This window comes from Rhea americana, unplaced genomic scaffold (genome assembly GCF_003343005.1).
Source record: "Rhea americana isolate MKP2758 unplaced genomic scaffold, rheAme1 scaffold_18, whole genome shotgun sequence".
NCBI classification, from domain to species: domain Eukaryota; kingdom Metazoa; phylum Chordata; class Aves; order Rheiformes; family Rheidae; genus Rhea; species Rhea americana.
This window is the reverse complement of record NW_028185927.1, coordinates 7,800,426-7,815,617: the sequence shown is the minus strand read 5'-3', so window position 1 is coordinate 7,815,617 and position 15,192 is coordinate 7,800,426. Positions and strand designations below refer to the sequence as shown.

Genomic DNA, 15,192 nt, shown 5'->3' with positions numbered 1-15,192 from the left:
ACATGAAGATGTACGTGCAAAGGGCTCTGGTGCTGCTCTGCCTGCTGAGCTTCGCCACCGTGAGCCTCTCGCTGTCCTCCTGCACCACCTTGGACCTCGACCACATCAAGAAGAAGCGGGTGGAAGCCATTCGGGGGCAGATCCTGAGCAAGCTGCGCCTCACCAGCCCCCCGGAGACCGTGGGCCCGGCCCATGTGCCCTACCAGATCCTGGCCCTCTATAACAGCACCCGGGAGCTGCTGGAGGAGATGGAGGAGGAGAAGGAGGAGAGCTGCTCTCAGGACAACACCGAGTCCGAATACTACGCCAAGGAGATCCATAAATTTGACATGATCCAGGGCCTCCCGGAGCACAGTGAGTGCCGGGCGCGGGGCGCGGGGGCGCGGGCGGCTGCGGCGCGGAGCCCCCCGGGCCGGGCCGGGCCGTGCGGAGCCGCGGGCGGAGGAGGCCAGCGCTGTCGGCGGGCAGGCGCCAGCGAGCGGCTGCTGCAAGGACACCGGCCCCGAGCCGCGCTCCCAGCCCGCGCCGGCGGCCCCGACGGCCCGGGGAAGGCAGGGAGGGGAGAGCAGAGCCGGAGGCTGGAGGAAGGAGGAGACGGGGGAAGACGTGGGMAGGGAAGAGGAGGCAGGTTGGGTGTCAGGGGAGCGCTACGCRTGGGGCTCCGAGAGCGGAGAGGTCCAATGTTAAAGGACGAGTCTTCTGCAGCTGGTCACTGGCTCCTCCTTGCTGAAGCTCCAGTGCCTGCTGCCAGGATACAGGCAACCTGTTCAGGCTGTGCAGAGCCCGCACTGGCTGCGGAGAACGTGGAAAGGCATCTGCCCAAAAGACTCCTGCATGGAAGATGTTAAGGACATTACTCAACTACTGAGGAGTCAGAGAGTGACCAGAAGATAGCAGCTAACAGGGATGCTGAGCAGGTGCAAAGCAGACAGCGATGCAAAGGAGACCCCCCCCATCCCCGCTGGCAGCCCAGGCACTAAGGAAGCATGGCAGATGTTGAGCAGGTGCAGAGCAGATGATGAGCAGGCCCAGATGCAGACACTAAACAGATTCAGGTGCAGAAGCTGAGCAGATACAGATGCAAAGACAAAGACTGAGCAGATACGAACCCCAAGCACACTGCGAATGCTGAGCAGATGTAGGCACAAGCAATCCTCTCAGTCAGTGCTTAGGACTTCCTCCTGCTAGGGGATGTTGGTCACCATCCAGGGTGTCCCCCTGTAATGTACTGCAGTCTTGGGGACACTGAACACCAGCAGTTCCTGGGGAGCAGCTGGGACTCAGTACAGGCAGCCAGAATGCAGCTACTCTGCCAGGTTTATGTTAATCTTGACATATGATGAGCTGGAATAAGAGCTACAATGTGGTAATGCAACAAATTTCACTTAATCTCTAACAGACTGCACTCCATATGGTTATATGATTAGCTTTTAGCTCAGGAGACACCAAGACTCAAGGAACAGAAAGTGCACAGGGTATTAACAGCTTACCCATATTTCAACATTTTTGACCTATATAGTGTCAGTTGTGAAATTCTAAAACGTTATGGGTAAAGCAAGTCTGCACAAAATAACACAGCCACACTATGAACCAGTGTGTGCTGCTGCCGGGAACTGGGAGAGCACAGCAGTAGGAAATTAAGTCAGAGGAGTGGATTTGGGTAAAGTGGAGGGGTAAGAGGAAGATGTGTGGTGCTTGGGAAAACAGCAAGGAGACAGAGGGGAGAGACTGTGGGTTGGTGGGGTAAGTGCAAGAAGACAAGAGAGCTTAGAGCAGTAGAAGTGGATGCCACAGGTAYGTGCAGAGATTGCTGAGAGGAAACTCCCACAGCCTCAGCCACTGTCCACCAGATACATACTGACCTCTCCATTCCTATGGAAAAGAATGAACCTTTCCCATCTCCATCTAGGACACCAGGACGTGGCTCTGAGCAGTGGGTTCAAAAGACCCGGCAGTGTTAGGATTGAATTCCTGGGAGCCAACAGTGTAGATCCCACTATCCATAGAAAGAAACAATGTTGGAATTGGGTCACACAGCGGAGACTGGCTCCAGACGGGCTGTGGTGTAGAGAGGCATGCTCTTCTAGAAACCTGGGGAGTTTCACCACTTACACCATCGCTGAATTTGGCCCYGTGTCTTCAAAAGTGGCTGATGTTCAACTTTCCCATGACTCTGTCACTGTGCCAGGTGGTGATCTCAGAGCGTGCTCTGAGCCAGAGCCTGTCTCCTCCTGGGGGGAAGGGGAGGGCAGCTCCATTGAGGGAACTGTGAGGATGATACAGACAAGTCTGAAATGTGCATACACACACATGCACAAAAGAAATGTTCTAGTTCCAAACCATTAGTCAAACAGCTCCTTGGCTTAGAGAACTCATCCTTCGCCAAGACTTAAGGCTCAACAGTAAGGAAAGCTGAGGAGCAAAAATAGCATCGAGGGGAGCCTGACCATTCGAGGAAGGAAGGATCTTCAGGAGCAGATCCCTGTTCCTACTCTGAGCTGTTTGACTGTTCAAGGGAAGCTCTTTCTGCTGTTCTTCCTAGGCTTATAATAGGGGGTGATAGTCATTGCCCAAATTATATGGGTCTTTCTTTGAGAGAATAACTCCATCTTGACTAATTTTTTCACTTCAGAGCCCTCCTGAAACTCGTGGGAGTTCAGATAACCCCCACCCCCTTAGCACTGACTGTTGGCTAGATGCACGCTCAGAGAGTATCTGCAATGGTCCTGCAAATTACTGTGCTTACCTTCCTGAGGAAAAACAGGTGCCGTTTCCCAAGCCAGCTTGAGAGAGGAGGCACTTAAAGCCATGGGTTTCTGGGGCCAAACAGCCCTTCCCTCCAAACCTGCCACCTGCAGAGTTCCAGGAGGAAGAATTCTTGTTCCCCAGTTATGCAGCTTCTGCATGAAGCACCTTGGCCAGTGGTACGATATAGAGTGAGGCAGTAGCTGCCCACAAACAGCTTGCCCTTCCTTGGCGTCAAACTCTAACTGCACAGCCCTCAGCTTCCTTGGGGCTTGCCAGAAACAGTACCTGCGCAGGATYGGCAGCACATCGAGAACCTGCACCTCGCCGAGACCAGTAGTAAGAAGAGGGAAGCTCCTTGCATCGTATCATCCACTTGAAAAGGCTCCTGGTCTCATCAGTCAGTCGACAGCACTGAGGCTCCCTGGGCTCCAGAGTATTTGTAGGATCCTCGTAGTTAGAAGTGCTAACAACAGGATACATCTGTCCTGCCAGACACAGGTTGGCGGATGTGCACAGGGTATCACAGATTCCTTGTCTCTAGGCTTGATTACATCCACTGAGCATTGTGGACTAGAAGAGTTTGTAGGAGTGTTGCTTCCAGGCTTTATTCAGTACCAGTATCTGGCCATGTCCAGATTCCAGTGTTCCCCAATAAATCACGTCACCTCCTGTGCCTGCAACCTCTTGCAAGAAGTACTTTGCCCAAAATCGATCAGCTAGAGGTTTGCCTGTGAGGGGGCAGCCTTTTCGTGGGAGTGAGACCCATGCTCTGGGCTCYCTGCTACGAGAAGCAGAACCAGGCTCCAACCTCACTGTGTTCAGAGTGGGACACAGAACTTGGCTCCATCTGCCTATCACAGATGGCTTGTTCCTAGGGTATGAAGGGAATGAGAAACTTCTTCCCAGGCAAGGGAAGATTGCTCTTGTTACCTCCACTAGGAAAGTCTCTGAAGACACCTGGACCTTGCTGGTAGAATAAATAGGTAGAGGGCAATGTAGTGGCAGCAGGGGAGATGCCCTAGAGACAGTCACCGCACTACTTAGCCAAGAGCCTTAAGGAGCTAATGTACAACAGATAATTCTGCCTCTCATCTGCCCTGTGATATATGACCRGGTCTGTCTAGCAATCCCTAAATAACATGTCCAGGTGCCACTGTTAGAAACAGCTGCTGGGCTAGATGGGCCACTGCKCTGATGCAGAAAAGCATTTCAAATGTTCTACTGAGACATCCCTTGTGGAGAGCCAGTCTGCTCTGAAATGGAAGGGCAGGCTGTTACAACACTATCAATAGCACTAGGATTAGAAACCTGCTTGGGGAGGTAATTAGAATACAGTATCCAGCTAGGTCTAGGACTCAGACCAGTTATCAGAGTTAGGCTTCAGCCAGGAAGATGCCTTTGGGCATTTAAAGAGATCAGCGCTTGGGTTTTCCCCTGTGCTGTTCTGTGGCACAAAACCTAAARCTGGCCATGGTGGTGGAGATCCTGCTGTCGGTGTCCTTGTGGTGGCTTGAGCTGCAGGCTGTTGGGCTGAGCATACCTCCTTGTGGCTGCTACAGGGTCTGGTCTCTTGGGGCTACCAAACATCCATCTTGAATAGTAGCCAGAGACMCTTCTGTGTGCGAAATCTGTTCCAATCAATATTACAAATAGCAAAAAGCTTCCTGTTAAATCTCAATGTGAACACCTGGTTGTTAGCTAGTTGCTGAAATTGCAGCACCTTAAGAACAYATCTTTATAAACCTGATGAATTGGGGGTGCAGCACAAACCGAAGGCCTTCATCTTCATGGAGATGACTCTGGAAGTGCATCAGTTTTGCTCAGAGCAGAAGTCAGTGTGGGAAGTTAGCCTCTGCTCTCAGAGGCTGTCCCACACTAGGCTGTCTTCAGAACCTGTTTTTCTTGGGAGATAATGGTGTTGTGAAGAGAGGGGGCCAAGTCCAGGAATATAACTTGAAGGTTGCCAGGGCTTCCAACCTATTTGTCACAGACTGGAACTGTGGCTGGGAATGGGTGATGGTTTTTCTGTTTTGCGGGGGGGGGGGAGGATTTTTTTAGAAACAACACAAATATAACATCAGCTGGCATGACAGACAGCCCTGTGTTCATCTGGGAAACAGCCAGAGGTCATATGAAAGGCTCTGTATGACTGAAGGGAAACCTGCATGTGGCCACAGAGCAGGAGCTACTGAGTGTTATCTGCAAGAAGCCTTACTGATGCTAGAGCCTTGAAGGCTACAACGGTCAATAGGAGGGGAGTAACAGGGCAGACAGAGCCTTCTCYGTAGGACCAGAATGGACCCGTGAAGAGAGGCAGAGAGGCTGTTCTTCCCCCTCCCCCTTTTTTTCCAGCAGAACGCGTTATTTTATAGACAAAGTCAGAGTGGACTCTGTTTTGGACCTCGTATCTTTTACCTGCTCTTCTTTTGGGCATCTGTGGGCTGGGTTGTTCTGCTCAACAGGCAACTTCCAGGCTGAGACTTGCTGTGTTACTTTCTGCCCATGTATCTGATCTCTGCAGGCCTCTCAGCACTATTGATCTGTCCTTGAAGTACATTATATCTAGTACCATCTATGAATTCCTCTTCAAGATCATGAATTAAAACTGGTCTTAAAACCCAGTTCTTTCAGGAAACACTAAATATGACCCCCATAGCCAAGAAATCTTCCATACCTCATGCTTTATGGCCACTTGACTGGCTTTCATTCCAGGAGAAAATGTCAAAGTTTGTAAAACTAAGTTTCAAAGGTAAGGAGATCAGATCCTACACGGCTTCATATCTCCAGCACAAGCAGTCACTCCATTGTTGTGACTGTGATGGGCCGTACTAGCTGCAGATGAGCTCACCCCATCCTCGTGGCTAGGGTTGTCACTTTAGACGCAGAGACTCACATGCATTAGCAACAYTTAATGAACAGAGTTATAAGACATAGAGTTAAAAATACTGCGGTTGTTCTCCACAGAATCTCTGGCTTGTACCAGTGAAATAATGGTGGCAGCAGTGGGAAGATTTTGCAAGACATTCCAGTGTAGAGTAAATTCAAGAGAGTTCATATGTTGTTATTCTTAGCCAGACAGCCACACTTCTTTATAGGTGGCAGGAGGAACGGCAGGACTCAGTTGGAAGTCTGTTTGTCTACCAATATGTTTATTCTAGATTCCTCACCTCTAGCCTATGGTTTTCATCTTCTTTCTCACAGATGAACTGGGCATTTGCCCAAAAGGTGTCACCTCCAATGTGTTCCGCTTTAACGTGTCCTCAGCAGAGAAGAATAGCACCAACCTGTTCCGGGCCGAGTTTCGGGTGCTGCGTGTGCCCAACCCAAGCTCCAAACGCAGTGAGCAGCGCATTGAGCTCTTCCAGGTGAGTGTCCTTCTTGCCTCCCCCAGGGTCTGGGCCTAGAACAACGTGGCTCCTTGATGGTTGCCTCAACTGATGTGTGCAAGGCAACAGAAGACAGAGAGAAGAATTTTTTTTTTTTTTTTTTTTTTAACCTCAGGCTTCCTCCGGCATACAAAGCAATTCATTCACCTTTCCTTCCTGTCACCCTTTTCCCCACTCACATTGCCCAGCTGCTGTGGGCACCCTGGCATGCCGACCCCAGGCACCCTCTTTGCTACACCAAGAAGGGGTTGGAAGAGGCCCCCCCCAGCACATGGAGGAGCACCGACCCCTCGGTCACATCTGCACACCTAGGCCCGTTGGCAGTTTTGCTTCTCAATGCTAATCCAGTGGGTGGAGCCSTGTGTCTTATCACAGACTCACTGGATAAGCAACGCTTGTCCTCAATGTTCCTTTCATCAGCAGCTTCTCCGTGGCACAATTCTTGGCACATTGATATGGGTGCTTATCAGGAACTGGTTTGAACCCTCAGACTCTCCTGATAGAGTAAGATATGATCCTGATTTGGAGTTGATCTCAGGCAGGGCTGGACCACCTAGCTAATGGTACAGTTTAGCATCCAGGCTGYACATTCCCACAGATTGGCATCTGCCTATTTTGCAGTAAAAATGCAGCTAAAATTGCCCTATAGCTGCTAGCTCTTCAGAACTACCAGGAATTCCTCTCCAAAGGTCAGAGCAATTCTCCACCAGCTGGCACAGCCAACAGGCAGGCAATCCCAGAGCATCTCCACAGTGCTCTGTGGCACAAGCCTGGAGTCCTGCAGTGAGGAGACCCTTGCACGGACTGTGACCTACTGCCTGGAAGAGAGTAGGGATGTCAAACCAAGGGATGTGGTCTCCAAACCTKATCAGTCCTGCTAAGTTTTGATAGAAGCTGAAGCACAGATACCTGAAAATGCCATTAACAGACTTGCTGGGCAAGGGACCCCTGGCATGACCCTCTCTTGCCCACTGCTAGTTCTRTCCTGAAATCCAGACCCACTTCCCACAGGCGTATACAGAAACAAAACTACCCATTAGATCTGCTGCAGTGCATACTGCTGCCTGTAGAGATGTGCCCTGAAACAAGGATGAACTGGGAGAGGTGCTAAATAGAGGTTCAGACTGGCTGTGAAGCACATCCCTGTCACCAGGCTGGGGTATTCCTGGTGCCTCCCTTGCTGGGAGCCGCCTCCTGAATTAGTCTGTAACAAGGTGTGGAAGAAAAGAGAAGGTTATCCGTGCCTTGTGTACTGCGCAGGCTGATTCCCCGTACGCCTCCTTCCCRTGCAGATCCTTCGGCCGGATGAGCACATAGCAAAGCAGCGCTACCTCAGTGGCAGGAATGTGCAGACGCGGGGCTCCCCGGAGTGGCTGTCCTTCGACGTCACCGAGACCGTGCGTGAGTGGCTCCTGCACAGAGGTAGGGATCTGGGCTGGGCTGGGTGTCAAGGCATCCGTAGTAATGTGGATTAATGTAGACAGGAGAACCGCCCTGCAGGAGCAGGGCTTGCATGGAGGGCAACTTCTCTCCATTTGAGAACAAGCCTTCCTCCAGAGAGCTGTCTCAGTGCATGCTGTTTGCTAGCTTCCTAGCTCCTAACTCAGGCCTGGAGTTCCTGCTCTGTAGCTCTGTGGGCTGAGTGTAACCAAGAATTCATCCTCTGGAGGAGGAAGTTGTTTTCACCRAGAAATACTGGCACTTCTTTCAGTTCTTTGATCCTAAGCCCAGAAGGTACCTCTCCAGTTGTCTGATCTATAATCTGTGACAAACAAAATGAAGATTGCTGCAGTTTAATTCTCATGTTAACTAGAGCAGATCCCGTAGGAAAAACAGCAAGGATCTTGACTTCTTGAGCTGTTTGCAGCTTGGCAGGTATAAAGGTGAGGAAATACCAGAGGCTGACACACCTAGACAGATGGAGGCTTCAGTACTGCAGAGAACATACCTCTGCCACCACTGGGCAGCCCAACTGATAGTTATGGGGTAGCTTCCAGCAAGAACACTGACCCCATTCACAGCTGGAGCATACCACCGTGACTCACAGCTGGTCTGGCCTCACAGATGGAAGCTAGGTGCCACTGAAAACTGGAATGTAGGCACTGGCAAGCAGCCGCTCTCTGGAAGGGTGAGCTGTGAGTTTGTAGACTTCTCCTTTTTCGAAGCAATCTTAAGTTTTGTCCTGATGGCTGGAGTTCAGTGCTGGAATTGCCTGCTCTGGGCAGGCACGCTGGCTGACAGACATCACAGAGCATAGAGCATACAGCTTAGGAAAGAAGGTGCCAGGCACCTTGTCAATGCCCCAGGGAGCCAGATGTTTTAATTCATGACACAACATAGAAAAGGAGCTTTCATAAAAGTCTTCTGTTTCCTGAGTAAGGCCCACACAGCGTGACTGGTCCAGGAAGTTATTATGAAAATAGACATGCCTCTGGAAAGTCTGTTACTTAGACCGCTAGGAGCTCAACAAAACAGGAGGCTGCAGCTGCTGAGAAAAATGCTTCCAGTGAAATATTTATCCACATCCAACTTGCTCATTTTCAGATCTCTCCTGCAGACACTAAGCAGAAGCCAGATAGTAGACAGGTACTGAGGATGGTGATACTGACTTAACACAGACACTGCGGGCCAGCTTTTCAAAATAACTGTTTTCCAGTGGAGCTCCTTGAAGTTCACAAATGCATTTGGATGCTGAATAGCCTAGAACATTTAATCAGCAGCACCCTCCTCGCTTGAGCAAGAAGCTCCCTTTAGCAAGAGCAAGGCTTTTGGCACAAATGAAGCCACAAGACTCTGGTTCCCATTCTCCTTTCCAAGTCAGCTTCTGTTCCCCAGCTCTCATGGCATCCATGACTGTGCAATCAACCCACCAACTGGAAGTTACGGCAGTACTTGGCCTCTGTGGATCTTCCCTGCTACAGTCCAGTTGAGGAAGATGATTGTTTCTCACAGAGTGCTCTCCTTCTTTGCAGAGTCCAACCTGGGCCTGGAAATTAGTATACATTGTCCTTGCCATACTTTTCAGCCCAATGGGGACATTGTGGAGAATTTGCACGAGGTGTTGGAGATCAAATTCAAAGGTGAGAAAAAGCTGGGTTAGGGGAGGCTCTTGAGGAACAGAAAGCTGAGCATGTCTAAAGAAAAGCAAACTGAAGGCTTGCTTTGTGTATTTGAGCGTTAACCTTGCATAACATTTATCTTAAGGCATATATATATATATAGGTTTGCATGTTGATTATATTGGTGTATCTATTTTTATACAAATTAGAATTGGGAGGAAGGAAGTGCAGGCTGGGTGGGTTTGCATGTGTGTCTGCAGAAAGGAATAATTTTGTATTTTAATGTCTCTCTGGGAAGTGCAGCTTGATGCTGTCTCAGATTTCCACAGAGGCTCTGCTTTCCCGTTAGGGCGACTGAAACACAAGGAAGTCAGGCATCCTGTGTGAGGTGGCCCAGAGAGTCAGTGGCTTGGCTGGCCTAAGAACTAGGAACCTCCTGGCTTGCAGCCCTGGGCTGCAGCCACTGGCCCCCACAGGCTCCATTTCTGAGGCTGTTTTGCAGTGTGCCAATGATCTGACATCTTTAAACCATTCATCTTCCTGCCTGTCCTGGGACTGAAGCCAGGAGTGAGTGGGATGGATTAATGGCCCCACCAGCAGTTTGCAAATGGTAAAACAGGTGGCCCACAAGTCTCTGTTCCAGGCTTGGAGCAGGCAAATTAATCAGGAGTTAAAAGGGTCCCTGCGAGGGAAGAAGTCCCAGAATAAGTGGCATGGTGACCCTGTTTCAGGAGGAGGCATGAGAGCGTTAAATGCACTGAAGMGTCTTCTTGCACCCTCCACATCTACATTAACATCTTCTTTATGGACCTTGCTTGTCTCTGAAGGCATTGACAGTGAGGATGACTATGGCCGTGGGGACTTGGGGCGCCTGAAGAAGCAGAAAGACCTGCATAATCCCCACCTCATTTTGATGATGTTACCCCCACATCGGCTGGAGGGTCCATCACTGGGAGGCCAGAGAAAGAAACGAGCCCTTGACACCAACTACTGTTTCCGGTAAGCCAGAATCCTGCCTAGAGTCACTGGGTCCCATTCCTCGGGTGGGCAAGCCTGGCAAGACTCCAGAAAAGTTGGAACCCTCCAGGGGAGTTGTAGGTCACTGTGGTGCCCCGGGGGCCATCCAAAGAGCACAGCTCAGCAGGCTGTTTCTCATGGCGTCCAAGAAGGAGACACTGGCCACATCAGCAGAGTCATTCTATGCCCTTGGGTGAGCCACTGGTGAGGAGGAGACTCCTGAGCAGGGTCCCAGAGCACAAAACGGGCAAGGACCTGCTGCAGCCTTGTGCCAGTCCCAAGTGTATGTTGCGTATCTGGGCCAGGCAGGGCCTGTCCCTGCTCTAGGGCACCTACCATCCATGGGACCTCCTCACTATGCTAGTGGTAGAGCTGCCCAGTGGCCAAGTCACACAGTGCCACGCTGCAGACCTACCCCGGGCTCCTCCTGGTCCTGCTGTTCCTTCACATCCAGCAAAGATGAAGCACGGTGTCACAGTGGGCACTGCTGATACCAGTCCTTCTGCTAAGGAAGATGCATCATATAATATATACATATCCATATACTCATGTATAATGCCTCCTCAAATTAACTTTGTGTCAATAATGTGTTTCAGGAACCTGGAGGAGAACTGCTGCGTGCGTCCTCTTTACATTGACTTCCGACAGGACCTGGGCTGGAAATGGGTCCACGAGCCTAAGGGCTACTTTGCTAACTTTTGCTCAGGCCCTTGTCCGTACCTCCGCAGTGCAGACACGACGCACAGCACGGTACATCCAGCACATTATCCTTCTAGGGCTTGTGGCTGTGGCTTCCCCTTCRTCCCTAAGCCTGATCTCATCTGGTCTCTTCAGTGCAGCAATAACAGTCTGGATCAGTACTTTTTAAAAAAAACCCTTGAGAGTAATTCAGGGGGACAGTGTAGGTGGGTCAGCCAGACAGGACGGACTTCCTTTGAAGTAAGTACTGCATCCATGCTTCAGCCAAATGTTGAGGAGGAGAAGAAGGCTGCTGTCTCTTGGATGAGATGTAAAAACAGCAGGTCTGATGATACTAGGATACCTATTTAGTAGTGGTCAGGGTATTAATGAAATTGTTCACATTAAAAGTGAACTCTGATACTTATCTTCTGTCTAAATTTTCTGCAGTTTAGACAGAGGATTTTTCTGCACTCTGTATCAGGTTGTCGTGTAAAACCTGTGCTACGGCACACAGCTGCTGTCCTACCACAGCTGGAGCCCAGGACTGAAGGGGGATCTGTGTCTATGTCCAGAAGTGAACATGGCCATGCAGTAAGCTCTCCTTTCTGCATAGGCATCCTTTACAGCTGTATGAATCCAACCTGACCTATGGTGGAGAGGAGCCCCCTAGGCAGTGAGATTCATGCGTAAAACTGGCTGAAAGCAAATGTTTCTAGGTAACTCAAGCATAACTTTTGTTTGATATGAGTATACTCGGCAATCTCTGGAGAATAGCATCTGACACTGGCTAATGTCTACAGCAAAGGAAGAAAAAAGAGCAATACAAATGAATGGACATGGCAGGAGCCTACCAAGGGGAGAAGACAGACTAATGGGCAGCTCATCATTAAAGCAAGAAAAGCCAGAGGAAAATGCGCTTCTGCCCACAAAACAAAAGGCAGCAAGGCAGGCAATGCAACAGCTCACTAGCAACTTAGCTTCAGGCTCCACTAACAAAGTTACTGGAAAAGCAGATTTAGGGAAAGAATAGCTAACTAGGCAAAGATGATATTTTGGGAAAGGCTGTAACAATTTCTTGATAGATTGAGAGTCCGCACAGCAGCAAGCCTTGTTGAAGAAGTGGACTGATGCTAGATATTRAGCACAAGGCAGAGCAAGTGAAATCAGCAGCTTAGAAAGAACAACATGCATGTGGGGTAGTACCTTTTCCATCCACTTGCCCTGAGGAGCTCTCTAGTAGATACTGGATGGAATCAGTGTGAGTGAAAGGAGGATTTAAGGTGGTTCCTAATGCTCTTTTCCTGAGCAAGAAAAGAAACGATCACAGAATGGTTGCGTTTGGAAAGGACCTTTAAAGATCGTCTTTTAAATGTCTCCAAAGATGGAGCGTCTACAACCTCTCTGGGCAACCTGTTCCAGTCCTCAGTCACCCTCAAGATAGATAAAAAAAACTTTTTCCTTATGTTCAGACATAACTTTCTGTGTTTTAGTTTGTGCCCATTGCCTCTCATCCTATCACTGGGCACCACTGAAAAGCGTCTGGCCCCCATCCTATCTATACCCTCCTTTCAGATATTTATACACATTGATAAGATCCCAGCCTTATCTTCATATGAGAGATGGTCTAGTCCCTAAATCATCTTACCAATGAAGTGGTAAGGTTAGCTGAATTACCTGAGCAGTCTTTAGAAAACTACAGTGGCTGACGGCTGGCCAGCACCACCTAAGAAGAACATGGTGAAAAGTGGACTTCTCACCATGCCATTTAATGTACTCTGCCTCTGTGGGGTGCAGTGGCCCTAGAGCATAAAGTAGCGTGGTACAGCTTGGGCCTTCACTCAGTGTCCCAGAGACCTTCCACCAGGAAGCCTGCAATTAAATGCATCTGGATGATAGAGCAGGATGCTACCTTGGCACCCCTTGTCCCTAAAGACTGTAAAGTAGTTAACAGGCAGCGTGCCAGACCCTCTCATTTAAACCAGATGGGTGCTAATGGGACCACAGTAGTGCAGGTGAGATCATATTTTGGCCCCACAACTCAAGAAATCGCTTACCTCTGAAAAGCGGCCACCTCCGGCAAGAAACTTGGCAACCGTTGTGTGACCACCACATGGCTCAAGTGTACAGTCATCTGTGGGCCGGGGCCAGCCGGGAGGAGGAATCCAGTGGGGTCCCACAGGACACTGTCCTGGCTCCAGCATTACAGTGTGTTGACTGTAATGACGATAATGACTTGGAGGACAGCGTGGAGAGAAAGCAGCAGACRCTTCAAAGCTGGGAGGGAGCTGTGGCTACTCGGGAGGGCTAGCATCCGTCCAGGGCCATCTCGAGATGCTGGTTGAAATAAGCAGCACTGATTTTCATTTTTTCTTTTAGTTTAGTTTTARTGAACTCAAAACAACATGGCCCCAGGCTGGTTACGTGCAGCTTTCYGAAAAGCAAAAATGGTGACACTATCTGCTGTACCGCATCAAAGATGGAGGAGGAAACTACTTGCACTCCTTCAACCCCCTGCTCCAGGCATCAGCCACAGAGCAGCACCACTTCATTAAAAAATAGTAGTATTAATTAAAAAGGTGGGGGAGTCAGGCCTGGCAGGTGAGACCCTTTAGGAGCAGGCCATGATCAGGAAGCGACAGGCAACCCCCAGGGAAGCACCCTCTGACGAGCGTCAGGCCAAACACCCGGAGATGCGCTGGCGCTGCAGTGCCCCGCTGCGCTCGACCCACGTACGTGGAGTCACGACTCTGTCGCGTTTACTTTGTTTCCCCAGGTGCTGGGCTTGTACAACACGCTGAACCCTGAGGCGTCTGCTTCACCCTGCTGCGTCCCCCAGGACCTGGAGCCGCTCACTATCTTGTACTATGTCGGGAGGACCCCCAAAGTGGAGCAGCTCTCCAACATGGTGGTGAAGTCCTGCAAGTGCAGCTGAAAGGCACGCTGGGCCACCCAAAGCCAAGAGGGAACGTGTCCGCGCCCACTCTCCTGCTCCGACGCTAACGTAAAAGGAACTAGGGGGCCAGAGACTGCTCATGCTGAGGCCCGAGCACCAAACTCTGTGCTCGCGGTCTGGCAGCCCTTGGGGAATCTCTTCTGGAACGTATCTTGGTCTTGTTGGCGGTGTCACCTTCCCTCTGGGAGTTATTTGGTGACACGAAGGCCACACTCTCCAAAATGGCTGGACAGTTGGTGTGGAAGAGAGGGCCAGAGGGTGGAGGAACTGCTGCGTGTTGAATGTTGAGGGAGCTGAGCCGGGAGAGTGAGAGAATGAAAAAGAGCAGTTGAAAGGGGAAAGGGAAACTGGGTGATGTTTCCTATTCTAGCTTTAGCTGTCTTGGGTCCTCAGCCCTCTCYACTGGCCTGAAGAATTAAGATTTTCTTTTCAGGAGGAAATCCTGAAATTTTCTTTAGAAAAAGAAAATGCGCCAAGAAGGGAAGCTGCTCAGAGACGCGCTCAGACTTTTGTTCCTCAGAGCCGTGATCCAGGAGTCCTTCAGCTAAAAGAGTGTTCTGCCAAACCTTCAAGCCTATTTGGCAGATCCTGGCTACCATTTCCTAAACACAAAATGCAAGGTTCCCAGCCAGCCTGGTGAGAGTGGGCAAATATGAGGAAAAAGAGCGCTGAACACCAACTTGCAGAAGGACTAATGTCTCCTTCATTCAGCTCTTTTCCCTTCATGGAGTTTCTGAGAGAGGGTTTCGGGGTCAGGGCAGGAGCAATACCTGTGGGTACCTGGATTTTGGGCCCATTCACTCTTGAGACGATGCACCCTGAGGACCCTTTGCTGTGGTTTGTGAGGTGCTTTGGGGAGTTCTGCACCTATTCTGCACAATGACCTGAACATGGCCCAGGCCTCACCTGACAAGACATCAAAAATATTAATCTCAAAAACATTGTAAAAAATAAATATTTTGGGGGGGAGATGCTCTTTTTTTCACAAGGAAGTTGTTTGTTGAAGGGTTAGCTGGTATGCCATTTTTCCAGTAGGCTGCTGCAACATCCTTGGGTCACTCTGAAGCCTTTCCCCTTTCCAAAACATCTCTTCAAAGGAACAGACAGAATTTAGGTCAGCCAGGAAGCCACAGAATGGAAATTCCTTGGTACCTTCAAACGGTGCCTGGGGCGCCTGTGCCTTGTTCTTCCCCAGTTCCTCAGCCGTGCACATCACCTCTGGCACCTGCTTTTTGATAGATTCACATAAACCTCTCCTCAAATGCAAAATACTTCCAACAACAGGRTTTAAATGACCAGGGCGCCGCAGTTGCCACGGCTTAGTAATGTCCGTTTGAATGTATATATG

The 15,192-nt window shown here is 50.0% G+C and overlaps 1 protein-coding gene across 2 annotated transcripts; it reads left to right on the top strand.

Moving 5' to 3' along the window:
• Window positions 1-2: 2 nt before the first annotated feature.
• On the top strand, window positions 3-14,813 carry TGFB3 (transforming growth factor beta 3). Of its 2 annotated transcripts, XM_085301780.1 has the most exons (7): window positions 3-354; window positions 5,950-6,113; window positions 7,427-7,556; window positions 9,107-9,214; window positions 10,021-10,192; window positions 10,807-10,960; window positions 13,665-14,813. In XM_085301780.1, the coding sequence occupies exons 1-7, from the start codon at window positions 3-5 to the stop codon at window positions 13,821-13,823; spliced, it is 1,239 nt and encodes a 412-aa protein (XP_085157906.1). In that variant the 3' UTR covers window positions 13,824-14,813. The 2 variants fall into 2 exon arrangements, with proteins under 2 accessions (XP_085157906.1, XP_085157904.1); XM_085301778.1 differs by lacking the exon at window positions 13,665-14,813 and having other exon boundaries at window positions 7-354; window positions 10,807-12,353.
• The last annotated feature ends 379 nt before the right edge of the window (window positions 14,814-15,192 follow it).